At 43.8% G+C, this 27983-nt stretch overlaps 3 protein-coding genes across 4 annotated transcripts in view; 2 read left to right on the top strand and 1 right to left on the bottom strand.

Moving 5' to 3' along the window:
• The window catches only part of ptprq (protein tyrosine phosphatase receptor type Q), an 89442-nt gene that overhangs the window by 1429 nt on the left and 60030 nt on the right, over positions 1-27983 (bottom strand). The window contains exons 39-53 of the mRNA XM_042707419.1: positions 17643-17709; positions 17158-17316; positions 16425-16662; positions 15922-15995; positions 13750-13849; positions 13378-13506; positions 10321-10347; positions 9760-9841; positions 9494-9584; positions 9214-9290; positions 7904-8038; positions 6713-6838; positions 6353-6501; positions 2055-2190; positions 40-163 (exon numbers count right to left, since the gene is read on the bottom strand). Coding sequence (XP_042563353.1) covers positions 40-163; positions 2055-2190; positions 6353-6501; positions 6713-6838; positions 7904-8038; positions 9214-9290; positions 9494-9584; positions 9760-9841; positions 10321-10347; positions 13378-13506; positions 13750-13849; positions 15922-15995; positions 16425-16662; positions 17158-17316; positions 17643-17709 — 1714 coding nt within the window. The remainder of the gene's footprint in view (positions 1-39; positions 164-2054; positions 2191-6352; positions 6502-6712; positions 6839-7903; positions 8039-9213; positions 9291-9493; positions 9585-9759; positions 9842-10320; positions 10348-13377; positions 13507-13749; positions 13850-15921; positions 15996-16424; positions 16663-17157; positions 17317-17642; positions 17710-27983) is intronic.
• Positions 20993-24228, top strand: LOC122128859 (uncharacterized protein PFB0765w-like). Of its 2 annotated transcripts, XM_042703774.1 has the most exons (3): positions 20993-22827; positions 23533-23913; positions 24033-24228. In XM_042703774.1, the coding sequence occupies exons 1-3, from the start codon at positions 21057-21059 to the stop codon at positions 24098-24100; spliced, it is 2220 nt and encodes a 739-aa protein (XP_042559708.1). In that variant the 5' UTR covers positions 20993-21056; the 3' UTR covers positions 24101-24228. The 2 variants fall into 2 exon arrangements, with proteins under 2 accessions (XP_042559708.1, XP_042559709.1); XM_042703775.1 differs by lacking the exon at positions 20993-22827 and having other exon boundaries at positions 23489-23913.
• LOC122128860 (stress response protein NST1-like) lies at positions 24252-27502 on the top strand. Its single transcript, XM_042703776.1, has 4 exons — positions 24252-25136; positions 25260-25334; positions 25418-25474; positions 25725-27502. Exons 1-4 carry the CDS (start codon positions 24467-24469, stop codon positions 26018-26020), a joined length of 1098 nt encoding a protein of 365 aa, XP_042559710.1. The 5' UTR covers positions 24252-24466; the 3' UTR covers positions 26021-27502.

The raw sequence follows: 27983 nt of genomic DNA, 5'->3' as shown, positions 1-27983 counted from the left end.
GTGTGTGTGTGTGTCCGTGTGTCCGTGTGTGTGTGTCACCTTCCATGGCATCCAGTGAGTCCATCTTCTCCAGAGCTGAATAGTTGACGAACCAGATGGATTGGCTGTTGCCCTTACTGGTCAGCAGATCAAGGGTGCTCTGGTGGAGGAACATGTACTGGGCCTAAATAAGAACACGACAGACACACACACACACATGTGTGAGAACGACAGACAGACAGACACACACATGTGTGTGAGAACGACAGACAGACAGACACATGTGTGTGAGAGAGAGAGGACACACAAGTGTGTGTGAGAAAGAGAGAGAGGACACACACGTGTGTGTGTGTGAGAGAGAGAGGACACACACATGTGTGTGAGAGAGAGGAACATGGACTGGGCCTGAACAAGAGGGACACACACAATAATGCACAGGAAAGACAGACTATTTATTTATATTTGTGAGTGTGTGAGAAAGCCTGTGTGTGTGTGTGTGTGTGTGTGTGTGTGTGAAAGCATGTGTGTGTGTGTGTGTGTGTGTGAAAGCATGTGTGAGTGTGTGTGTGAAAGCGTGTGTGTGTGTGTGAAAGCGTGTGTGTGTGTGTGTGTGTGTGAGAAAGCATGTGTATCTATTTAAGAGAGAGTTAGTGCAGGCTCTGACACAATGACCTCTATTGTATTAAACTACACTATATTAGATTATAAAAGGTGTGTGTGTGTGTGTCTATTGTATTAAACTACACTATATTAGATTATAAAAGGTGTGTGTGTGTCTATTGTATTAAACTACACTATATTAGATTATAAAAGGTGTTGTGTGTGTGTCTATTGTATTAAACTACACTACATTAGATTATAAAAGGTGTGTGTGTGTCTATTGTATTAAACTACACTATATTAGATTATAAAAGGTGTTGTGTGTGTGTGTCAATTGTATTAAACTACACTATATTAGATTATAAAAGGTGTGTGTGTGTGTGTCTATTGTATTAAACTACACTATATTAGATTATAAAAGGTGTGTGTGTGTGTGTGTCTATTGTATTAAACTACACTATATTAGATTATAAAAGGTGTGTGTGTGTGTGTGTCTATTGTATTAAACTACACTATTAGATTATAAAAGGTGTGTGTGTGTGTGTCTATTGTAATAAACTACACTATATTAGATTAGAAAAGGTGTGTGTGTGTGTGTGTCTATTTAAGACGGTCATAGAGAGTGAAAGAATGTCCTGACTGTGTGTGTGTGTGTGCGTGCACGTGTGTGTGTATGTTTTGTCTCTGTGTGTGTGTGTATGCGTGTGTGTTTGCCTGTGTGTGTGTGTGTGTGTGTGTGTGTGTGCGTGCACGCGTGTGTTTGCCTGTGTGTGTGTGTGTGTGTTTGCCTGTGTGTGTGTGCGTGTGTGTGTATGTTGTGATGGCCCAGCCGGTGATGAGCAGTGCCCCACATGGCTGAGTACAGCCAAACGAAGGCAATTAAGAGGCATGGTGTTGGATGGGCGGTACTACCCCAGAGGATTCTCATAGGGTTACTCCTCCCCACCCAGGTGTCTCTGGTTGTCCCTCCCAGGTGCACTCAATCAATCAGGCAATCAGGAGCCTTTTTAAACTCAACCAGAGGATACGGAAGCCAGACTGTCTTGAGCTACTGAGGAGTGAGAACCAGACGCCTTCCAAGACAGTCTCAGGGTAAGAGGCCCGTGGCCTGCCTTTTGTATTCCTGAAGAGGATTAATCGTTGTTTCTCTATCTCTTGCCTCAGGAAGAGCCAGACGGAGCCCCTGACGCCGACTGCCAGTCCGGTGAAGCTTTTTGAGTTACCTTTGTGCGCCCCCTCCCTTTTCCCCCTCAGTTTGTAAAATAAACTCCTGAGTTACATTCACCGCAACCCCTGTGTCTGACTGCTCTTTTCCAGTTTGTGTACCCACTGTTTACCCTTGTAAGGCCAGGCTCCCACAATGTGCGTGTGTGTTTGCCTGTGTGTATGTGTGTGTGTGTGTGTGTGTGTGTGTGTGTGTGTGTGTGTGTGTGTGTGTGTGTGTGTGTGTGTGTGTGTGTGTGTGTGTCCCTCACCAGGTTCTGCACCATGCACATCCTCTCGCTGCGTAGTTCTGCCACCAGGCCGTAGATGTCCACAAAGTCATGATCCCTCACGTGCTGAATCAGGTGATCGAGCGCCATGAACACACCTGTCCTGCCCACGCCAGCACTGGAGGAACACACACACACACACACACACACACGTGCTGAATCAGGTGATCTAGCGCCATAAACACACCTGTCCTGCCCACGCCAGCACTGGAGGAACACACACACACACACACCTGCTGAATCAGGTGATCTAGCGCTATAAACACACTTGTCCTGCCCACGCCAGCACTGGAGGAACACACACACACACACGTGCTGAATCAGGTGATCTAGCGCCATAAACACACCTGTCCTGCCCACGCCAGCAGTGGAGACACACACACACACACACACACACACACCTGCTGAATCAGGTGATCTAGCGATATAAACACACTTGTCCTGCCCACGCCAGCACTGGAGGAACACACACACACACACACACACACACACACACACACACACACACACGTGCTGAATCAGGTGATCTAGCGCCATGAACACACCTGTCCTGCCCACGCCAGCACTGGAGGAACACACACACACACACACGTGCTGAATCAGGTGATCTAGCGCCATAAACACACCTGTCCTGCCCACGCCAGCACTGGAGGATCACACACACACACACACACACACACACACACACACATGATCTAGCGCTATAAACACACCTGTCCTGCCCACGCCAGCACTGAAGGAACACACACACACACACACACACACACACACACACAACATGATCTAGCGCTATAAACACACCTGTCCTGCCCACGCCAGCACTGGAGGAACACACACACACGCATGCACACAAACACAACATGATCTTCCATTGCCTGTACACACATCACGCATATACACATCATACACAGATCTGTACTTGTAAAGATCAACACATACACACACACATACACACGCACATACACACACACGCACAATAGGGGTGGGCGATATGACCAAAATCTTCTATCACGGTATTTGTAATTTTATATCACGGTTACGGTATATATCACGGTTTATTATACGTAGGGTGACCAGATTTGGGTTTTTGATAAAGAGGACACTTCAGCGGTGGCGAAATGTGTCCACAGACATTTATTTATTGACCCTTAAGAACACTAAGGTGCAGAAACAATACTGCCTCAATAGGCTATTGGCCTAAGCAATAGTGGCCAGTATCCATTGAATCTTTAAATAGTCAAATGAAAGCAAAGTGTATGTAAAGAAAAAAGAAAAAATCTTTCTGTGGCATTTAGTCCAGTGCTTATGTTTCAGTGGTTCTTTAATGTACTTTCAGAAGATAACTCAAATGTTAAAACTTTCTTTTCAATGTGTGTCCATATGTTAACGCAATAATGATATTTTCTTTTTATGGCCACATATTAAAATAAGAAAATTAAGAAGTTGGCCATAACACAGAGACATATACACAGACTAACGAGGTGATGACTGGCCTGTAAAAAGACGCAAGTAAATGATGGAGCTGCGATTTTTCTGTATAAAAAGCACTATAGCGTTTATATTTCTCAACCGATTTCACTGAGTCGTTTTTATATTCAAGGGTTTATGATCTACGTGGAGTACCAAAAAAAGTTTTGTCTCCATGTTACTTAGAATCTCGTTGGTTTGGCCGTAATCGCCGTTGACATACATACATGTCTATGATAATCGCTGCTAGACGCTCACTCACCTCATTGCTCTCACACCTCATTCACACCTCATTGCTTTCACACCTCATTCACAAAAATAAATCAAAACTATCGAAATAGTGCATCTTTAAATACTTAAAATCGAGGAATACAAAAAAAAAGTTTTGTCTCCATGTTACTTAGAATCTTGATAGTAAGGCTATAAATCGCCACTAGCATATGTACATACATCATATATGTCTATGATAATCGCTGCTAGCCTAGCATAGCATACTCAAACTACTGACAGAGAAGGCAAATGTAAACAACCATCAAACACCTGCTTTCTATATTTTTATAACAGTGAAATACACACATTCAAATATACACATTTTTGTAAATATACACAATTTGATATAAGCATGACCAAGCCCATGCCTAGTTTTCTTTGCCCTCCGCTATCGTACCTTTTCAAAACTTTTCTGTTAGCCAATTTCTGATATGCAGTAGCTATGTAGATACTAAAGCTAGCTTTGTTTATTGTTTCCATGGTAACAGGAGCCGTCTCCGTCTTTGCTTTTCTGTTGGCCATTTCTGATATGCACACGAAGGTACGGTACAAGGGCAAAGAAAACTTTGCATGGTCTTGGTCATGCTTATATCAAATTGTGTATATGTACACAAATGTGTATATTTGAATGTGTGTATTTCACTGCTATAAAAATATAGAAAGCAGGTGTTTGATGGTTGTTTACATTTGCCTTCTCTGTCAGTAGTTTGAGTATGCTATGCTAGGCTATTTGCAGATTCTGTTCCGTTTTTCTCAATGATGGTCTAATTCAATATTAGTAGTTAAAGAAGCACTATTTCGATCATTTAGATTTAGTTTCAGTATTTCAAAGTGAATGAGCTGTGGGAGCACAAGAACAGTGAGCGTCTAGCAGCGATTATCATAGACATATATGGCGTCTATGTATATATGTCTATGGCAGGGGTACTCAATAGGCGGACCGCGGTCCGGATCCGGACCCAGACGCAATCAAATTTGGACCAAAGCCAAAATCAAAATTCTAATTTAATCATGATCAAGCGAGGTTTCATTGGTGCGTGATTTCGCGCTATATATTTTTTTCCTACTCGATGTGGTTTCTATCTTCCGTGTCCAATCCAGAGGTCCAATCAGGAGCTGTAATATAACAACATCACTATGACAACTCACTCACATACTCAATGTTGGCCGCAAGCTCTGTGGGTCACGCAGGTTGTGTGTGTCAATTCGCCTTATTCACACGCGCCGCCATTTTGAAACGAAAACGAGGCTTGGTTGGGTAACCCCGACCGGAAGACATTCTCTACCATACGAAGATAGATAGATAGATGGATACTTTATTAATCCCGAGGGAAATTTAGGAAGAGTAATGATGGACAGAGAATGGACCACACATCTTCTGCCCTTGCGGCATTAATAGATTGTTACAACTCGCCGTCAGAATCATGTTTATTTACTTGGCTAGCTAGCAAATGGCCGCTAAGTTATACTGTCAGAATTGATAGCACGAATGAGAAAATGACAGGTGATTCATGGCATCTTTACCAGGATGATCTACATTGTGAATAACAATGCTTTTGCAGTCAGAAAGAGAGAGAGTGGCAGGGCAAGTGTGAGAGCGAGGGCAGTTCCCTCCATGAGAAAGAATGAGATCCCCAATATGGCCGCGATGTGAATAAGGCGAATGGCAACAATGCCGGCAGATAGATATGTGAACAGTATTTTTTTCTCAGCAAACGAAAATCATGGCGTGCTTTAAACCCGACAAAAAGAGAAAAGTTAATTCCAAAAATCGCGAATTTAAGACAGAGTGGACTGACAAGTATGCATTTGTGCTGCCTGTGGGGAGCACAAAACCGATGTGTTTAATCTGTAACGAGACGGTTGCCCTTGTCAAAAGTGGTAACGTGAAACGTCACTATGAAACAAAGCATGCACACTTCGAACAAAAATACTCTGAGGTAAGGGGCAGAAAAATAAACCATCTGCAATCATACCAAGCAACATGCAGTGTAATAGCCACACAACAAGAGTGTGCATACCTCAACATACATCAGAATCAGAATCATGTTTATTGATTTTCATATACAAGGAATTTTTTCTAGCTTTAGTTGCTCTCAATGTACTTAAACTGAAAATATGCAGTATAACACAACAGTTTAGGATAGAGATACTGTTGTGAGTCTGCCTTTTCAACCATGAATATGGTGAAAAACAAATACAGGAGCACACCCAATGAACACTTACATCAGTGCCTCCGCCTGGCCGTCACACCTTTTACGCCCAAGTTTAAACCACAAAAAAGTGTCACCTTTCACACAAATAAGGCCAGACCACATAACCTTTTGTGCATACGGTAGTTTGAACGTTTTTGTTGGAGTTATGTTTTTGGATTTTGACCGTCACTGTTCCGGACCCTGGACTGAATGGAAATTTGGCGAGTGGACCTTTTGGGTTTCTAATTGAGTACCCCTGGTATATACCGTCATACCGCCCAGCCCTAACACACATACACACACACACACAGACACACACACACAGGCATGCATGCATGGGTGGCTCACCTGCAGTGCACCACGATGGTGGTGTTGTCATGGCCACGGTTGGAGCGGACGGCCTTGGCGAACTGGATGAGGGTGGTGCTGGACTCGGGAACGCCGTGCTCCGGCCAGGAGGTGTAGTTGAAGTGATGCACCACCATGTAGTCCCCATGCTGGAGTCACACACACACACACACACACAAGCCCAGCACAGATGAAGGAGTGTGTGAGTGTGTTTGTGTGTGTGTGTGTGTGTGGGTGAGTGTATTTGTGTGTATGTGTGTGTGTGAGTGTGTGTGTGTGTGTGTGTGAGTGTGTGTGTGTGTTTTGTGTGTGTGTGTGTGTGAGTGTGAGTGTGAGTGTGAGTGTGTGTGTGTGTGTTACCCTCTCCACTCTCAGGGCTCTAACAGTCCAGTCAGGAAAGACGTCTTCTGTGAGTTTGGTGATGACGATGTCCCCAAACACCGTCACCGGTTTATTATCCTCAGGCCAGTACTGATGACAACGAATCTGTCACACACACACGCACACACACATGTACACACACGCACACACACATGTACACGTACATGCACACACACATGTACACGCACACACACATGTACACGCACACACACATGCACACACACACACACACACACACATGTACACGCACACGCACACACACACATGTACACGCACACATGTACACGCACACACACATGTTCACACGCACACACACATGTACACACACACACACGCACACACACATGTACATGCACACACACATGTACACGCACACGCACACATGTACACGCACACACACATGTACACACACACACACATGCACACGCACACATACACAGACACACACATGTACAAACACACGCACACACACACACACACACGTACACACACACACACACACACACACAAATGCAAAGAGAATCATGTTTATAATTGAAACAGTAACACGTAATAGAACAGAAGAATCATCAGTTCTAAGGCCTTTGTTGTAAAATTGTGATTACTGTTCATTAAATATTTTAGACAAAGACAGAGCACATACACACACACACACACACACACACACACACACACACACACACACACACACACACATATGCACAGTGAGAAATGTGAAGAATTATAATGCTTTAACACACCCGACCCTTCTAAAGGACCGAGTGAGCATGTACACACACACACACACACAGATAGACACACACACACACACAGATAGACACACACACACACACACAGATAGACACACACAGACACTCACCCGTTCCTTCTCAAGGCACTGAGTGAGCATGTACACACACACACACACAGATAGACACACACACACAGATAGACACACACACACAGAAAGACACACACACACACTCACCCGTCCCTTCTCAAAGCACTGAGTGAGCATGTACACACACACACACACACACAACACACACACACTCACCCGTTCCTTCTCAAGGCACTGAGTGAGCATGTACACACACACACACACACACACACACACACTCACCGTCCCTCAAAGCACTGAGTGAGCATGTACACACACACACACACACACACACACACACACACACTCACCCGGCCCTTCTCAAAGCACTGAGTGAGCATGGCGATGGTTTTAGTCCTCGTCTCCCAGATCATCCTCCAGAAGTCTGCCACCGTCCCCGGCAGAGGACCCTGGGTCGCGATGAACTCATTGGGACACAGGTACCCCTACACACACACACACACACACACACACACACACACGTTAGCACATGCACAAACATATACACACCAAGTCACACACACACACTCACACACACACACACACACACACACACACACTCTCACACACACACACACACATAAGCATGAAGAAAACATCGTTGTCTCCATATTTGTATGCGCCCTAGAATGGCTGATTTGGAGCAAAACGTCTTCCGTTCCCCATCCCCCCCCCCCCCAATCCTTTGGTTCCGTTCCCCGCCCCCCCAATCCTTTGGTTCCATCTTTCTGGAGATGTCCTAGACTCCCAAACTCCAGAATAGTCAGCTTAGTGTGGGACATACAGTCAATCTCACACACACACACAGTCAATCTCACACACACACACACACACACATACAATCAATCTCACACACACACACATACAGTCAATCTCACACACACACAGACACACACACACACACACACACACACATACAGTCAATCTCACACACACACATACACATACATACACACACACACACACACACACACACACACACACACACACACAGTCAATCACACACACACACCGACAATCACGCACACACATATACACGCACACACACACACACAGTCAATCACACACACACACACATACACATACAGTCAATCTCACACACACACATACACATACACACACACACACACACACACACAGTCAATCACACACACACACCGTCAATCACGCACACACATATACACGCACACACACACACACACACAGTCAATCACACACACACACACACACACACATACAGTCAATCTCACACACACACATACACATACACACACACACACACACACAGTCAATCACACACACACACCGTCAATCACGCACACACATATACACGCACACACACACACACAGTCAATCACACACACACACACACACACACACACACAGTCAATCACACACACACACACACACACACACACACACACACACACACACACACACAGTCAATCACACCATCAGGAGTCAAGCCCGGGTCAACCCCTGCACCCCAACATGCATCTATGACTCACCGAGATGAAGCTGGTGTTGATGTAGTCAGATCCAGGCATCCCCGGCTCAAGTCAATCACACACACACAGTCAATCTCACACACACACATACAAACACACACAGTATGACTCACTGAGATGAAGCTGGCGTTGATGTAGTCCGATCCAGGCATCCCAGGCTCAGAGAGCAACTTCACTCTGTTATTGTTGTCTAGACAATCAAAAAGACTTTTAGAAGTGTGTGTGTGTGTGTGTGTGTGTGTGTGTGTGTGTGTGTGTGTGTGTGTGTGTGTCAGGATGTATAAGGACTTTTGTGTGTGTGTGTGTCAGGATGTATAAGGACTTTTGTGTGTGTGTGTGTGTGTGTGTACATACAGGGCTTGTGTGTGTGTGTGTGCGCGTGTGTGTACATACAGGGCTTGATGTTAGTGAAGCGGTTCTTGGAACGGTTCCAGGGCAGGTCGGCATCTGATGTTGCCAAGTCTGGCAGCAGCTTAGGCAGATCCTGACCAATCACAACACACAAGACAGTGCTGTTGTCCAATCACAACACACAAGACAGTGCTGTCGTCCAATAAAAACAAGCATCGCGCTTGTTCTATTTGAAACTAGATGAAACAGGGCACCAATCAGACGGTACACAGAGAACCAAGAGCCAATCAAAACCCTCTGTGACTCACTGAGAACTCCTCCAGGAACTTGACATTGTCGTTGGCACACAGTTCCTCCACGTGCTGCAGGAAGCCCTTCTTGTTGACCGGCCTGAGAGGACACACACACACACACACACACACACACATCTCAGGTTGCTATCATGTTTCACACACACACTAGTGCTATCATGTTTCTATAGAAACAGTCAAGTCATCGAAGCTCTTCATGATGACTGGGGAGTAAACACGAGGCTCAAACTGCATAACGCCATAATTCACTCAGTACAGTACTGCACACACACACACACACACACACACACACACACACACACACACACACACACACACACACACACACACACACACACACACACACACACACACACAACCTCACACACACACACACACACACACTAGCACACATGCACACACACACACACACACGTGCATGCATATGCATCTTTGGAAAAACACATGCCTAAAAACACTACAGGATCTACAAAAAAGATGTTCTAGTTATCTATAGAACTATGGCAACTATATGTACACACACACAGATGCACTCAGACCTATACACACATCACTTACTTGAGAGACTTTCTATAGCTCAGAAGCCTGAAATGTTCAAGGTGAGATTTTACAATACAACACAAAATAAATAAATAAATAAATCATGTTGTCAAAGGGCCCTACATGGTCGATTAATGTGAATTAAATCACCATTTGAAATATCAACCAGGGTTTCTAACCTACAATGACCCTGAGATGAATGTGAATTAAATCACCATTTGAAATATCAACCAGGGTTTCTAACCTACACTGACCCTGAGATTAATGTGAATTAAATCACCATTTGAAATATCAACCAGGGTTTCTAACCTACAATGACCCTGAGATGAATGTGAATTAAATCACCATTTGAAATATCAACCAGGGTTTCTAACCTACCCTGATCCTGAGCAAACAGTATATATCATATTGGTCTACAGTCCACTGAATCCTGCTGGTATCAGGACATATACATACATATATACATACATTATATACATGACACACACACATATACACATGTCTATGGCGGTCAAACACCTCAAACAAGTTTGCTGTTAGTGAAAATAGAAGACCACATAAACAGGAAACATAGGGACATAAACAGGAAACAGAGGGACATAAACAGGATACAGAGGGACATTAAGGACCAATAGAGAGGATTCAACCAACACACACACACACACATACTTAAAGGACATACAGACACAAGCTCATAAACCAAACACCCACACACACATACATATAGGACATACACACACAAGCTCATAAACCAAACACCCACAAACACATACATATAGGACATTCACACATAAGCTCATAAATTAAACACACACACTCACACACACGTTTAACCCATTGGGAAGCACATGGCATGCGGCACCAAATGACACAGCAGATTTCCAAAGCTGGCACCGGCCAGCGATAGGGACATTGATCTTCGATCGAACTCATCAATTATCAATGCCAGTCTGGAGTCAGTGACGTGAAGTGCAGTTTTATGAGAGTGGGGTTGGGGGGTAGAAGCACTATTACTCTACAGTGGACACAGGGGGGGGGGGGGGGTAGAAGCACTACTCCTCTACAGTGGACACAGGGGGGGGGGGGGGGGGGGTAGAAGCACTAATACTCTACAGTGGACACAGTAGACAAGGACACTTACTGGATGACAAATATCTCCTTCCGTCTGAAGAAGAAGGACGAGTACCTAAAGAGAGAGAGAGAGGGAGAGTGTGATAGAGAGAGGGAGAGTGATAGAGAGAGGGAGAGAGAGAGAAGGAGAGAGAGAGAGAGAGGGAGAGAGACACACTGAAATAACAACTTTGACAACTTCCATCTCTGGACAATAAGGTGACCACAGCACATTCCCTTTGTTGCTGGTTCTTGGTTAGAAAGAAACTGCAGCAATCAACTATTCAGGTTTAACATGTTAAAGTTCAAAGTTCAACGACTACAGACAAACCTAAACAATGTTTGAAGTAGTGCTGTCTAAATGAATGTGTTAATGTTCGCGATTCATTTAAAATATTTTAACAAGTAAAAAAATATGAATGCAATTAACACAGCTGCCTGTGTTTTGTTAGTGCATATGTCATCGTTAAAACATCTGGGGCCATCCAATGTACACCTGACACGGCGCTTAGGTGAATTCACAGGCTTGCATTTCAACGTACTACTAACCTAACTGCAGACCAAGCTCTAAACCAACTGTCCACCAACTGGCTAACCCAATCACCATCTCCCTCCTTACCCAATCACCATCTCCCTCCTTACCCAATCACCAGCTCCCTCCTCACCCAATCACCAGCTCCCTCCTTACCCAATCACCAGCTCCCTCCTTACCCAATCACCATCTCCCTCCTTACCCAATCACCAGCTCCCGCCTAAGGGTCTCCTTATCCAATCACCAGCTCCCTCCTTACCCAATCACCAGCTCCCTCCTTACCCAATCACCAGCTCCTGCCTAAGGGTCTCCTTATCCAATCACCAGCTCCCTCCTAAGGGTCTCCTTATCCAATCACCAGCTCCCTCCTAAGGGTCTCCTTACCCAATCACCAGCTCCTTCCTGAGGGTCTCCTTATCCAATCACCAGCCCCCTCCTTATCCAATCACCAGCCCCCTCCTTATCCAATCACCAGCCCTCTCCTTATCCAATCACCAGCCCCCTCCTTATCCAATCACCATCTCCCTCCTTACCCAATCACCAGCTCCTTCCTGAGGGTCTCCTTATCCAATCACCATCTCCCTCCTTACCCAATCACCAGCTCCCTCCTAAGGGTCTCCTTATCCAATCACCAGCTCCCTCCTCACCCAATCACCAGCTCCCTCCTTACCCAATCACCAGCTCCCTCCTTATCCAATCACCAGCTCCCTCCTTACCCAATCACCATCTCCCTCCTGAGGGTCTCCTTATCCAATCACCAGCTCCCTCCTTACCCAATCACCATCTCCCTCCTTATCCAATCACCAGCTCCCTCCTTACCCAATCACCATCTCCCTCCTTACCCAATCACCAGCTCCCGCCTAAGGGTCTCCTTATCCAATCACCAGCTCCCTCCTTATCCAATCACCAGCTCCCTCCTTACCCAATCACCATCTCCCTCCTTATCCAATCACCAGCTCCCTCCTTACCCAATCACCAGCTCCTTCCTAGGGGTCTCCCTCCCCAAAACACTGGATTTTTACTTGATTTCTGCCCTGACCAATCCCAAAACATTAGTCTCTGAGTAGAAAAACAGGTTGTATGGACCATTAGTTTACTGTTTTTATCGATTGACAGCACTAGTTTGAAGTCAACAAAGCCAAAGACCGAAGACCTGGATGTCTCTAGATATTTATGGTCCTACAAGTCTGGTTGCTATGAGACCACCATGTATGCAGACCAAGTCAAAATACAACACATGTCAGTGAGCTTGAGGTTGGGGGGTTTAGAGGTCACATGTCAGTGAGCTTGAGGTTGGGGGGTTCAGAGGTCACATGTCACTGAGCTTGAGGTTGGGGGGTTCAGAGGTCACATGTCACTGAGCTTGAGGTTGGGGGGTTCAGAGGTCACATGTCACTGAGCTTGAGGTTGGGGGGTTCAGAGGTCACTCTCACCGGTTGATCTTCTCCTCCTTCAGCTCCAGGTCAGCCACGGCGATGAGCTGGTCCACCTTGAACTTGGTGTCAATAATCTCCGCCTCCCGAGGCGAGTAGGTCCCGCCCTCCAACTTCCTCTGGTGGATGCTGGGATTGGATAAATGTTCCTGTCAATCACTGATTTTGTTTATGTTTTTTTTTTATTTAAAGAATATATTTATAGAGTGTATATGTGTGTGTGAGCCCGAGCCAGATGTGTGTGTGTGTGTGTGTGTGTGTGTGTGTGTGTGTGTGTGTGTGTGTGTGTGTAGGCTGTGGTAGATGTGTGTGTGTGTGTGTGTGTGTGTGAGACTGTATATGTGTGTGTGAGCCCGAGCCCTGAGCCCTTACCGCACTGAGGCGTAGATGAGGAGTATCAGGAATAAGGCCAGGAAGAAGGACAAGAGCACACCCAGAATAATCTGCTCATCACGAGTCAACACATTATCATCTGAGAGACAGAGACAGTCAACACATTATCATCTGAGAGACACAGAGTCAACACATTATCATTTGAGAGAGAGAGACAGTCAACACATTATCATCTGAGAGACACAGAGAGTCAACACATTATCATCTGAGAGACACAGAGAGTCAACACATTATCATCTGAGAGAGTCAACACATTATCATCTGAGAGAGTCAACACATTATCATCTGAGAGAGAGAGACAGTCAACACATTATCATCTGAGAGAGAGAGAGTCAACACATTATCATCTGAGAGACAGAGACAGTCAACACATTATCATCTGAGAGACACAGAGTCAACACATTATCATTTGAGAGAGAGAGACAGTCAACACATTATCATCTGAGAGACACAGAGAGTCAACACATTATCATCTGAGAGACACAGAGAGTCAACACATTATCATCTGAGAGACAGAGACAGACAGACAGAGTGAGAAAGAGAGTGATTTTGCTTCAGTCAGAGCTCTACTGTACACACTCACACACACACTCACACACACTCACACACACACACTGCAGGGAGCTGTACTGTCAATAATATCCCAGAAATCCTCATGGGCTCCCAGGCCTGAGAGTACAGCTCCCTGTAGTAGGCTGAGAGTACAGCTCCCTGTAGTAGGCCTGTAGTAGGCCTGAGAGTACAGCTCCCTGTAGTAGGCTGAGAGTACAGCTCCCTGCAGTAGGCCTGTAGTAGGCTGAGAGTACAGCTCCCTGTAGTAGGCTGAGAGTACAGCTCCCTGTAGTAGGCTGAGAGTACAGCTCCCTGTAGTAGGCCTGTAGTAGGCTGAGAGTACAGCTCCCTGTAGTAGGCTGAGAGTACAGCTCCCTGTAGTAGGCTGAGAGTACAGCTCCCTGTAGTAGGCCTGTAGTAGGCTGAGAGTACAGCTCCCTGTAGTAGGCCTGTAGTAGGCTGAGAGTACCGCTCCCTGTAGTAGGCCTGTAGTAGGCTGAGAGTACAGCTCCCTGCAGTAGGCCTGTAGTAGGCTGAGAGTACAGCTCCCTGTAGTAGGCCTGTAGTAGGCTGTGAGTACCGCTCCCTGTAGTAGGCCTGTAGTAGGCTGAGAGTACAGCTCCCTGCAGTAGGCCTGTAGTAGGCTGAGAGTACAGCTCCCTGTAGTAGGCCTGTAGTAGGCTGAGAGTACAGCTCCCTGTTCACCTCTGGTTTAATCACAGGGATGCAGATGGGAATCTGGTTTAATTAAAGGGCTGTAGATGGAATCACAGAGGCCTGGCTGTGATTTAACACACACACACACAGGGAGAGTCCCAAAGGGTGTGTGTGTGTGTGTGTGTGTGTGTGTGTGTGTGTGTGTGTGTGTGTGTGTGTGTGTGTGTGTTAAATCACAGCCAGGCCTCTGTGATTCCATCTACAGCCCTTTAATTAAACCAGATTCCCCAACCCCCCCCCCAATCTCTTCATTCCAGTTCACTCAATCCTATTCCACACTAATAACATCCTTTCAGCGACCAGGAATTTCATTGTGTTTCGACACTTAATATTCAACTCGATTAACACCGTCTGCCTCAGGCACTCTACATACCCCAGAGGAGGCACACAGATCCCCCAGAGGAGGCACACAGGGGGACGGTGGCAACCAAAGACTCCCTTTCAACAAAACCAACCCAGCTGTGTTATTTTTATTTGTTCCACTACACAAGTCACCATCTCTCACACACACACACACACACACACACACACACACACACACACACACACACACACACACACACACACACACTGCACAAGTGGAACATGTTCAGTTCATTGTTAATGTGCTGTTCTGTTCTGTTCTGTTCTGTTCTGTGTGTGTGTCCTCTGTGTGTGTCCTGTGTGTGTGTTCTTCTGTGTGTGTGTTATGTGTGTGTGTCCTGTGTGTGTGTGTTCTGTGTGTGTGTTATGTGTGTGTGTCCTGTGTGTGTGTTCTGTGTGTGTTCTTCTGTGTGTGTGTGTCCTGTGTGTGTGTCCTGTGTGTGTGTTCTGTGTGTGTGTTATCTGTGTGTGTGTGTGTTCTGTGTGTGTGTGTGTGTGTGTGTGTACAGTCTCAGGCACCTGCAGTCCGCACGCGTTCTGAGTACTCTGAGTCCGTGTGCTGCCCTTGGGTGTTGGTGGCACGGAATTTAAACCTGGAAAAAAACATTAAAAATATAACACATAAATATACATACATACATACATATATACAAAATACAACACATAAATATACATACATACATACATACATATATACAAAATACAACACATCGGTATATTTAAAAAAAAACTAAAAGTGGATTTTAGTTTATCTGTGTGTGTTTGTGGTTCTCTGTGTGTTCTCTTACACATAATAGATTTTGGGTTTAAGAAGATATGTGTGAGTGTGTGTGTGTGTGTGTGTGTGTGTGTGTGTGTGTGTGTGTGTGTGTGTGTGTGTGTGTGTGTCTGTGTGTGTGTGGTTCTCTGTGTGTTCTCTTACATGTAATAGGTTCTGGGTTTAAGAGGATGTGTGTGTGTGTGTGTGTGTGTGTGTGTGTGTGTGTGTGTGTGTGTGTGTGGTTCTCCGGGTGTTCTCTTACACGTAATAGGTTCTGGGCTTTAGAGGCCCGTTGCAGAGTGTGTTAGCATTCTCGCTGAGGCAGTCACTGTCATCCCCGATGATATAAGTGTGTGTGTGTGTGTGAGCGTTTGGGTTCGGGGCCAGCCGCTCGTCTTCCTCAGTGCATGCTGGGTTGGAAAAGCCCCCGTCCGTCACATAGGGGGCAGGCTGCTGCAGAAACACTGAGCTCCAGTTGCTCAGGTTGGTATGGTCCATCACTATCACACACACACACACACACACACACACACACACACACACACACACAGGGTTATGTCCATCACATAAGGAGTACGCTGGTGCTGAAATAAGACCTTTACTCTGTATACTTTAACCAAAAGCACTGGGTTCCTGCTTAAACTAACACACACACACACACACACACACACACACACACACACACACACACACACACACACACACACACACACACACTCAGGGTCTTATTGTCCATAAGACTAACACCAAACTAACACACACACACACACATACATGAGCGCCTAGCTTTGTGCCTACTACAGACTCAGATGAAACACATACACCTGTGTGTGTGTGAGAGAGAGAGAGATAAAGAGAGATAGAAAGAGAGTGTGTGTGTGTGTGTGTGTGTGTGTGTGTGTGTGTGTGTGTGAGAGAGAGAGATAAAGAGAGATATAAAGAGAGTGTGTGTGTGTGTGTGTGAAAGAGTGTGTATCTATTTGCGAGAGAGTTACCTGCAGGCTCTGACACAATGACCTGTACTCTGTAGATAGGGCCGTTATCGTCACTAAAGAAACACGCAGGCATCTGGATGAAGATGCTCCTGGGCGTTACCATGACGACACCTCCCCTGTCCACAGCTGGCTGGGGTCTACGGGTGGGCTTGGGTGGAGCTGAGATCAAACAAACAAGGAAGGAGATTCTTAAAAGACTTGTGTGCGTGTGTGTGTAGTGTGTGTGTGCGTGCGTGTGCGTGCGCGTGCGTGTGCGTGTGTGTGTGTAGTGTGTGTGTGTGTAGTGTGTGTGTGTGTAGTGTGTGTGTGCGTGTGCGTGTGCGTGTGTAGTGTGTGTGCGTGCGCGTGCGTGTGTAGTGTGTAGTGTGTGTGTGCGTGTGTGTGTATGCAGTGTGTGTGTGTGTGTGTGTGTGTGTGTGTAGTGTGTGTGTGTGTGTGTGTGTGTAGTGTGTGTGTGTGTGTGTGTGTAGTGTGTATTCACATACCTTTTATTCCAGTTATAAGCTTCACCTCTGAACTGGGTCCCAGTCCAGCTCCATTCACTGCAGCAATCTGAATCATAACCAGAACACACACACACACACACACACATAACACACACATAACCATAACACACACATAACCATAACACACACACATAACCTACACACATACTGAGAGGGCGGTTGGCGTGTGCTTATGTGTGTGTGTGTGTGTGTGTGTGTGCAGGGGCGGTTTTTCCTACAGGCGGTATAGGCAGTCGCCTAGGGCGCCACTCAGAGGGGGGCGCAAAAAACTGCGCCCAGCAAAAAAAAAAAAAACAAGAATTGTGTTTTTTTTTTGCTGGACAGAGTTTTTTTTGTGCCCCCTTCTATATCTCCAACCAATATTTTGACATAAAAAAAAATCATTAGGGTAAAATGAGCCAAAAATCGAAAACGGAAGGGGTACCTACGTCCTTGGTGTTGTCAGAACATGCTAGCACAGTGAGGCGTTTGGTTAGAGTGTGTGTGTGTTCAAGAAACTTTGAAGAACAAAATAATGAAGAGGCAAAAGCCATCCGGGGCGCAATTTAAGAAGAAAAGAATGGAAGAAGAAGAGAAACGTGCCAATGAGAAAGGTAAATCCTTAAATCCTGTTCTAGCCTAGAATGAATTCCAGATAAGAAAACGTTCACGAATGCGTGAATTGCCCCCGGCGCTTTAGTGGAGTTAAGAAGAAAAGATGTACCTTATCATTGAAAGTTTTCCTACTCCCTGTCACATAGTTCTTTAACGAGAATCTTAACTGAGCATAGGGAACATGTAGCAGAAAGTGGATCGCCTGTGGTGCGTATTAGCCATTTGGAGTAATTTTCGTTTTTCATCCAGTCATTATTAAAACAAGTGTTAAGGCCCCGTCACACCATGACGTTCTGGTCAATGTTCTATGATGTTAGAGGAAACGTTGGTAATCATCCATGGTCGCTGGTATTGCGCCAGAAGAGTTTTGTGTGAAAGCTGGTGAACGCTGTAATCGTCGGTAATCGTCGGTGATCGGAGGAGAACGCTGGTCCAAAAAAAAAGTTTTGAACATGCACAAAAGTTCTCATGGAGATCAGCGTTCTTCAAGGTTTAATTTAAACGCTGGAGAACTTTCGTGGAACGTTTTATTAACTTTGCACGCATTTGGCTATGGTAGTCAGTCGTTGGTAGGGTAGACTGAGTACAGTTGATGCACCCGAAATAACTTATGTGCGCAGCAAAAAATCCTGAGACGTGAATTTTAGTTTGGACATGCCTACTAACATCCTCTTTGATCCAGGGAAATTTGAGCACCTAACCCATCTCTCGTAGGAAGATATCGGCGAAAGTTTTTTTGATCATGTCCCTTCTACAATTAATATGTTATTAACCATACGTGATCAACAAACGCAACTTACATCATTGCAAACGTTATTCTGTGCACTATACATCGACATATGCAATGCTATCATGTCATGCAAGGTCATTGCATAATCTAGCGAAAAGTGGAGTGAAGGGTATATATGCTTGCTTGAGCCCAGCATGAAGTAGATGTACTGAACTTGAACATAGCTGAGCACTGTTATAGCTGGTGCTGTTCCATGGCAGATGGATATGATACGAAGACTCTTGTGACATGGACAATGTGTGTGGATGTGTTGATGTTTTCTAATAATAAACATTGAGAAACACAAATTCAGTGTCAAATTTAAATCATTTATTTTAATAACATAAAACCCCAGGAATAACGCTCGTTATTTCGTAAATCACAGTAATAATAACAGTAAATCTTCGTCCGAAGACATTGCTAGTGAAAGAGGCTTTGTATTCTTCTTACTTTCAGCAGCATTTATCATCTTCTTACCTGCAGCAGCGCTAGTAGCAGACACGTCAGCACACGTTTGTCGCGCACCAGTGTCGCTGTTACATGCTCCTCATGCGTGAGTCCCACACTAGTAGTCATGCGTCAGTCCTACGCTATTCTTTCGTTAAGTCACACGCCAGATGTGTCCACATCGCCCTAGAACGCTCGAAATTGAACGATTAGAAAGTTCAGAGAACGTTGACCAGAACGTCATGGTGTGACGGGCCTTTACGTTTCATTTTCTTTTTAACTGGCCTGTCAGTCCCAGTAGTGCCATCCTCGTCCTCAGTCTCCCCTCCCATGTCAACGTTGCTTCTATTCAGAAGAGCCTAGTTACAGTAACGTGCAGAAAGTGATTCAACCTCCTCTTTCACATGCCCTCCGATAGCAAGCATCAGTTGAATTGATGCGCGAGCGAGATATGCTATGCTACGTCACACCACTAGTGGCCGTGCAGTCTGCGCACGAGAGAGAGAGATTGAGCACAATGAGATACAACGCATATTTTGAGTGTATGGACTCGCAGGGGAAAATATTTTATGATCAGGAATGTTCATGTTGACAAAGCCCATGAAAAACCGAGACATTCCGTGTCCCGGGAGAAATTAGAAATTTTCCGGGACAGGCTCCAAAAAAGAAAGACAATCCCAGTAAAAACCGGGACAGGTGGCAACACTGCCTTGCCTTGCCTTTATGTTAGTAACGTGAATAAGCTAATATTAACATGAACTTTAGTTTTTTTTTTTTTTACAGAGCTTACTGTTCAGTGGGTCTTAATACTTGTCTACAGCAGTTAATGTAGATCTGTTAATGTATCTAATTCGTATTGTACAGCAGGTGTGCTAACAACTAGATATAGCAGCTTAGCAAGTCTATGGAAGATAGGAGTAGCTAGAGAGTTGGCATGGCTGTTGGGGTAGCTTTGGCATGTATTGATGACGCGTCATACGCGCTAGGATTCAGTTAGAATTTTAATGACATAACAATACGATGACACTAGACGCTACTATGACATAATGTTATTGCTGCCCTTTCCAAGAAGGGGAACACAATACAGAACCATTTCAGAATACATGCAGCACTGGTAGGTAGCGATTTTTGTCTCCTTCAAATCATATTGTATTTACTTAATTCAAACTGGCTAAATTAGTATTGAAGGTCAGACTAATAAACGATTTCCATTACAAGTCCTTTATTATTCGATTGCCACTAGTGTAAAGTAAGTAAAAGCAGGAGAAGTGTGTTAATATATCCTTGTTCTTGCTGCTAGCTCTAACCAGTAGTGGGCTAGGGCGTACGTATTTGCATATATGCTGTCTCACAGCATTCATTATCAGATAGACTATTGGATTCAATGAATTCAATTTGCCTTATTTGGCAGATGCCTTCAAAGGAAACAAATGACACATAGGTTACAACACAAGGAAATAGTCTGTTCTAATAGTAATAGTATCTAATAGTGTTGTTCTGAGCAGTACCTCTACTCTAACACAACTGTAACTAGCTCTATGGTAATCTTTTCTATCTAGAGTTTCTGTTAATCACAACGTGACATGATGGATAACGGTAGCAGAGAGGTGTTATGGAAGGAAGGGCTGGACACAGGATTGTTACAGGAGCGAATTGGAATACAGAAGGAACAGACGTTGGATTGGATTGAAATAAAAAATATGTTGTTGGACAGTTGGAAAAAACAGGGAAAACATGGGTTTCTATATGAAGAGAACACCATGCCAACCATGGATAAGCCTAAAGTAGAGGAAGAGCCTCAAAGAAAAGACCTTCAGAAAAAATATGTTCTTGCCACACAGGAGATCACACAAGAACATATTTTTGGAATTGCAATTATTTTTGCGATTGCAGCGTTTAAGACCATAAATGAAGACTTGACTCAGAGGGTGAAAACACTGGAGACAGAGAACCTACATCTGAAACAAGAAATGGAGAATTGGAGGGCAAGGGAACTCCAAGAGAGAGACTTAGAGAAACCAACCCGAATGGTGGAGATGGAAAAGATGATTAAAATGATGGAATATTACAGAGAGAGATATGAAAAAGAGATGGCCCGAATGGCCAATGTTCAAATGAAAGAGGAAAGAAGACAAGAGGAGGTCAACTTGGATGTCAAAGATAAAAAGAATGTGTTGGAGGACAAGCAAAAAATTGAAGATGACAGAAAAAGCACAGAAGATGTGGAACAAGAGAGAGCTCAAAAGAAAACAAACAGACAGAATGAGAAACCAGTGAAGGAAGACCAAAACTGGGTGGAGGAGGAAAGTAATGTGAAAGACATGGGACATGCAGATGAAAAGACAGAAGGTGAAAGTAAGGTATTGGAGACGGGGAAAGAAGGTGATCAGACTGTGGAAAAGGAGTTTCTGAAAGACCAAGTACAGATAAAGCCCTCTTCTAAGGAAGTTGTAGACTGGACAGACGTCAAGGAAGCGGAGATTAAAGAGGAGATCCACAATGATGTGTGTGAGGACCATCAGGACATTACAGTGACCAAATCTGTTTTGAGGGACTCCAAAAATGAAGACAGTGTCACCCTGAAGGACTGTAAGACCAACTCGGCAAACTTTCCTCTCAAAGTTTCCTCTCTTGATGAAGCCACAGTAGCAACAAACACTGGGGTTGAGACTAAAGAGCTGATCCAAAATGATGTGGCTGAGTACCAACAGGACATTACTGTGACTGAATCTATTTTTAGTGACCCAAAAATTGAGGATGAAGATATTTCGCTTAAGGACACTAAGACCAACTCTGCATGCTTCCAGGAGATTACAGTTGGCCAACAAACACTGGAAGAGAGAAATGAGAAGGACAAAGGGCAAAATAGACTAGAAGAAGAGAGAAAGAAGATGGAGGAGCAAGAAAAGAAATGGGTGGAAGAGGAAATAAGAAAGGGAGAGATGATCATAATGGATAAGCAAAAGAAGAGAGAGGAAGAGAACAGAAGGGTGGAGGACGAAAGAAAGGAAGAGGCTGTGAGGTTGGAGATGAACAGAGAGAGAATGGAGGAAGAAAAAAAGATGATGGGTGCAAACAATGACGATAATCTGTTAAGGATTCAGGAAGAGGAGAGAATGAGAGCTCTGGAATTAGAAAAGAGGAACAGAGTGACAGACGAACAGCTAACAGACACCTGGACAGAAGCAGTGAATTTAGAAGTGACATACTCAGATGATGAGGACTGGATAGACTCTGAACGTGATAATGAAATCAAGATCCATTTCATTTGTTCCACAGAACACTTGCGGAGCCCTGAAGTGACAGCACATGCAAACCCACAGCATACTCAATATATGAAGTCACCATTGCCAGGTATTTTATTAGGAATCTTATATGTGTATTCTACTAGGACATGCTTGATTCGGTGTCACATGCAGTATTTATCTAGTCTGACGATGTCATACTCATAATTCTAGTCAGAATATGAATCTGATACCACTCCAGTTTTAATTGGGCTGTGATTATGGGGCGTGTTTCAACCGAACCAGGAGAAAAAATGCCTCTTCGCTCAATTGGTTACCTACAACCAATCAGAACAACGTAGTATGTGACCAGGGCCAGCTGATAAATTAAACTTTTACCGGATCCCGTAGGAAGGAAGGCAAAAACATCTTTTCGATTGACAAATGCCTTGATCGCGTTTCTCTGTTCCTCTTTCAAAATGAATGCACTGTCAATGTCTAAATGGACTCGAATCTATACATTTTAGCTCTCCAGCGGCAGCCATGTTTGTTGAAAACGAATTCAACCCGTGTGTTGCTGACGTGGTTGATTACGTTACTGTTGATCATCTGTCCATCATCGTATAAAGCCCGCCTTGACAATTTGATTGGTCAGACCATTTCTGTTCGCAGATAATTTCTCCCTAATGGAGCGACGCCAGACCGAACTTCCCGACTTCAAATGTTGTGGGCGGGGCTAAATTCGGTCTGGTATCCAGACTAGTATTTATCTGTATTTACATAAAAATTGGATTTATATGTACATGTCTTTGTATTTCTTTGGATTCTTCTACAGATCTCTCATCTCCTACAGAAAATATGGCATCACAAACCCTACCTCCACGACAGGATAAACTCACAGATTCAGTGGATGGGGATTCCTTCTGTGAAAAGCAGGAATATTCAGATTATGATGGTGGGACGAAGTCTGAGAAGTTGAACAATGAATGTAAGATCCAGAAAGCTCAAGAGATCCAGGCGGAGGACATTGACCACAAGTCTGAGGACAGCATAGTTGAAGAACTGAGCCAAGATGATCAGAGTGACATTGACATTGAGGCGGTACATTTAGTGGAGGTTGAAAGCAACATCAGCAGCTTCACCAATATGAGGAAACCAGTGGCAAGCGCAGCAGTACTGGAGGACCAGTCTGGGCAACAGTCAGCAAAGCCAAAAGGTAATTATACTGATATTACAATTTGTCAGATTTACTTAAATAAATAAATAATAATATATATTTTTAAATGCACTGATACATCATTTAATCCCCTTTACCTTGTTTAATGACCCAAACAGACATGGCAAAGGAACAAAAGGATGGTGATAAGAAGGCAGAAATATTGAGGGTGGAAGAACAAGGGTAGAGAGTTCAAGAAAACAGCCAGAAGCATAAGACAAAACAGGAGCAAGAGACAATGAAGTTAAATATGGGCAGAGAAAGAATGGAAGAAGAGATAAAGATGATGGATGCAGAACATGATAAAGCCAATATGTCTAATTGTTGTTAGAATCTTGTTGTTGAGTTGTGTTTATATGTGTATGAACTAGATGTGAAACATTCTCAGCCCGCTGGTGTATTTCAGTTTCCTGTTCAATTTGCAAAGTTATCACTAGTACACCTCCAGTGATTAACACTGTAGAAACTTGTGTTCAAAAGAGATATTGTGAGATGGCTTGTTTTTGCACTGATGTACAAATTATGTGTGTGTTTTAAAATCCTTTAATTAGACATGGACAAGCATCAGCTAGATGATGGTTCTAAGGCAGCAATGGGGACCATGAAGAAGCAAAATAAAAAGGCAAAAGACACAAGAAAAAGAAACAAAGAGGCTAAAAAAAGGAAAGACAACGAGGTAAAAAGATTGGAAATGGACCGGGACACAACGGAGAAAGAGAAAGAGAAGATGATTGAAGAAAAAAAGAAAGCCGAGCTGATTTGGAGACTGGATGAGGAGAGACTGAAGGCTTTGGCAGAAGTGACAGAAACAGACATGGCAAAGGAACAGAATGATGGTGATATGAAGGCAGACATATTGAGGGTGGAAGAACAAGGGAAGAGAGTTCAAGAAAACAGCCAGAATCATAAGACAAAACAGGAGCAAGAGACAATGAAGTTAAATATGGGCAGAGAAAGAATGGAAGAAGAGATAAAGATGATGGATGCAGAACATGATAAAGCCAATATGTCAAGGAGACTGGAAGAGAAGAGTATGAGTGCTCTGGAAGAAGAGGAGAGGAGGAGAGTGAAGGAGGAAGTTGAAACAGAGATGGTGAAAGGACATCCCTCCCCTGCAGAAAAGTTAGAGTCTGATGATAAAGTCTTGAGAGTCGCTGAAGAATCTGAAAAAGAAGGAAAGAAAGGCAGGAATAAAGGCAAGGAGATCCTGACGGAGGACAAAGGTATGTGTACTTTTAACAGATATGTACAGTAGATATGTCTATGAAAACCCCTGGACTACTTTGACCTGAAGATTACCATGGCTGTTTTTTGTTATTATTAAACTGTTGTCATTCTCTATAAAGAACCTATGATGAAGCCCGAAAAGACAGCACATGCAAATTCAGAGAATATTCTACTGAAGTCACCTTTACAAGGAGGTACTTATTATCAAATCTGGTTTGACAAAACTATGCCTGTGAAACATGTACAGTGTATTAACCTTTATTTTATTCTTACACAGATCACCTCTCTCCCATTGTGGAAAAGGTGACGTCAAAACCTTTGGCACCATTACAAGGTAGTCTCACTTGTTATTGTTAGAATCTTGTTGTTGAGTTGTGTTTATATGTGTATGAACTAGATGTGAAACATTCTCAGCCCGCTGGTGTATTTCAGTTTCCTGTTCAATTTGCAAAGTTATCACTAGTACACCTCCAGTGATTAACACTGTAGAAACTTGTGTTCAAAAGAGATATTGTGAGATATTGTGAGGCTTGTTTTTGCACTGATGTACAAATGATGTGTGTGTTTTAAAATCCTTTAATTAGACATGTGCAAGCATCAGCTAGATGATGGTTCTAAGGCAGCAATGGATGAGGAATGCATGAGGAAGCAAAAGAAAAAGGCAAAAGACACAAGAAAAAGAAACATACAGGCTGAAAAAAGGAAATACAACGAGTTAAAAAGATTGGAAATGGACCGGGACACAACGGAGAAAGAGAAAAAGAAGATGGTTGAAGAAAAAAAGAAAGCAGAGCTGATTAGGAGATTAGAGGAGGAGAGACTGAAGGCTTTGGCAGAAGTGACAGAAATGTTGAAAGCAAAAAAAGCTATTCGAATGTAAACACTATCGGAAGGGCCATCTTCCAAATAAGATAATCAGAGACCTAAGACAAATGTCATCATTCCAGATACTCACAGATTCACACAGTATTTTATTTGATCTTCTTTCACATTTTTTTTTTTCAAGTGACAGCTATTTTTGACAATTTGCCTTGAAGACACCCCACACTCCTATAATGAAATAAACAAAAAATAAAGTATGTTTGGGAAAAAAGGTAGTTTTATTGTCATGTTTTACTGACTAGAACAGAGCATAGAGTTAGATAGAGTCAGATGTCATTAGACATCCCAATCGAGAGTCAAAATCCAATCCAAAAAGGGTCAACATAGAGCAAATAATAAATCAATGAGGATTCAGGAATCATAGTAAAAAAGGGTCAGACAAAAGTCTGAATAAACCAGAACACAAGACTTCACAATGACAGAGAAAAGAGAAGTTTAAATACACTGGCAGACAAGGAATAGGTGAAGACCATTGACATGACAAGGTGAGTGGAAGAGTCCATTAGAAAGGAGAGGGGAGCAATGAGTTTCAGTTGCAGTCATGACAGAACCCCTCAGGACAGGCTCTAAAGCTGAAAACCATTTTCCTGAGGTGCTTTTCCACTGGGAACGTCCCAGGTGGAGCAAACGTTTATAGGAACAGCCCCCTAATCGGCTCTTTCAGACTTTCTGTTTCCATTGCGGTGTGTAGCCTAATATTCTAACATTAGTGATGTAGCCTAATATTTTGCTCTTCGATCTCGAGGCCGGTGGGCTGTGAGTAGTAGCTGCACACAGATGGGTAATTCTTGATAGTTGTGTTGAAGTGTGTGACATCATGTAGAACAGATACTCTCCCAAAAATCTTTCAGTTTCTGACAATAAAAAATTAAAATAGTTCTTATTCACCTGTGGTACTTTGTGAAAGGGACTTAAAGGCCCAGTTCACGATTCTAATCCCATACACTTTTTGTCAGATTTAGCAAATAACTTCTCACTGTCCTCTAGCTTCACAAAGATTTTGACTTCTAGACCAAACTATGGACGTTCCAGACAAAAGGAAACTAATTTGGTTCTTCAAGCTTTTCTTTCTTTGTTACACACTATAATGTGACCTATTTGTGGAATGGTTGTTATAGAAATGATTACAGTTCAGTGATGTGAGGATGGATCCATGGAGACCAGGATAGTGCTCCTGAAAGTGGTAACTTGTGACCACAAATAGTAGTCGGGTAGCGCTCCCAATTTAGTTTACATGCAAGCTGTGGTCTACATTTTAAACAAAGGTTTTGTTTAATATTCTAATAAATGTAAACTGGCATAATAAAGATTAGATAACAAATAAAAACCATGTATTGTAATATCCTGTTGAACCTGCAGAGTTTTGCACATGACTAGCCACCACTGTGCAAAAACTTGACAGCATGAAGCCGTTAAACTGAAAACGAGTGAACATAACTCCAACTAATGAACATAAACTCCGACCTATCAAGTCAAGTTAGTGAGCAGCAGGAAACAACATCAACAAAGCAGCTTTCGTTAGAATTTCACTGGGGTTTTCAAGCAGGCACTTTCCTTCATCAGTGTTTCGTTGAATTAGGCCCACAACACCTCCAGAAGGTTCAACAGTGGTGTCGGGCGACCCAGACCCAGCCCCCTCCATACTCATGATGGGTTAGAACACATGCCACTACCAGAGACAACAGATGTACTCAAGATGCATCTTGACAAGATTTCACGTCTCAGATTTAGTTCTGGTTGGTTCACAACTGCGAATGTCTCAGCCACAACCGCTGGCTCACTTTTTCAGCAGCCTCAGACAACTTCTTTGAAACTCCTTTGAGTGACCGTCCTCGTATACCAAAATCCAACTGAAGGGTTATGGTTGATTTAGCTACAAAGCCTTTAACACCTATCTGCCCTTGTGTGTGCTGCCAACATCGTTGCCTCGCTTCCGCTACCAGTTCCGCATACTTTAGTTT

The sequence above is a fragment of the Clupea harengus genome, chromosome 3, assembly GCF_900700415.2.
Source record: "Clupea harengus chromosome 3, Ch_v2.0.2, whole genome shotgun sequence".
NCBI lineage: Eukaryota > Metazoa > Chordata > Actinopteri > Clupeiformes > Clupeidae > Clupea > Clupea harengus.
Note: the sequence above shows the minus strand (reverse complement) of the source record. Positions and strands in the feature narration are given on the sequence as shown.

Excerpts from the sequence above, each read along its gene's own strand:
- LOC122128859 (XM_042703774.1), top strand. The coding sequence starts at position 21,057 with ATGATGGATAACGGTAGCAGAGAGGTGTTATGGAAGGAAGGGCTGGAC. Across the intron at positions 22,828-23,532 it reads TATGAAGTCACCATTGCCAG|ATCTCTCATCTCCTACAGAA; the intron begins GTATTTTATTAG and ends ATTCTTCTACAG. Across the intron at positions 23,914-24,032 it reads ACAGTCAGCAAAGCCAAAAG|ACATGGCAAAGGAACAAAAG; the intron begins GTAATTATACTG and ends TGACCCAAACAG.
- LOC122128860 (XM_042703776.1), top strand. The coding sequence starts at position 24,467 with ATGGACAAGCATCAGCTAGATGATGGTTCTAAGGCAGCAATGGGGACC. Across the intron at positions 25,137-25,259 it reads GATCCTGACGGAGGACAAAG|AACCTATGATGAAGCCCGAA; the intron begins GTATGTGTACTT and ends TTCTCTATAAAG. Across the intron at positions 25,335-25,417 it reads GAAGTCACCTTTACAAGGAG|ATCACCTCTCTCCCATTGTG; the intron begins GTACTTATTATC and ends ATTCTTACACAG.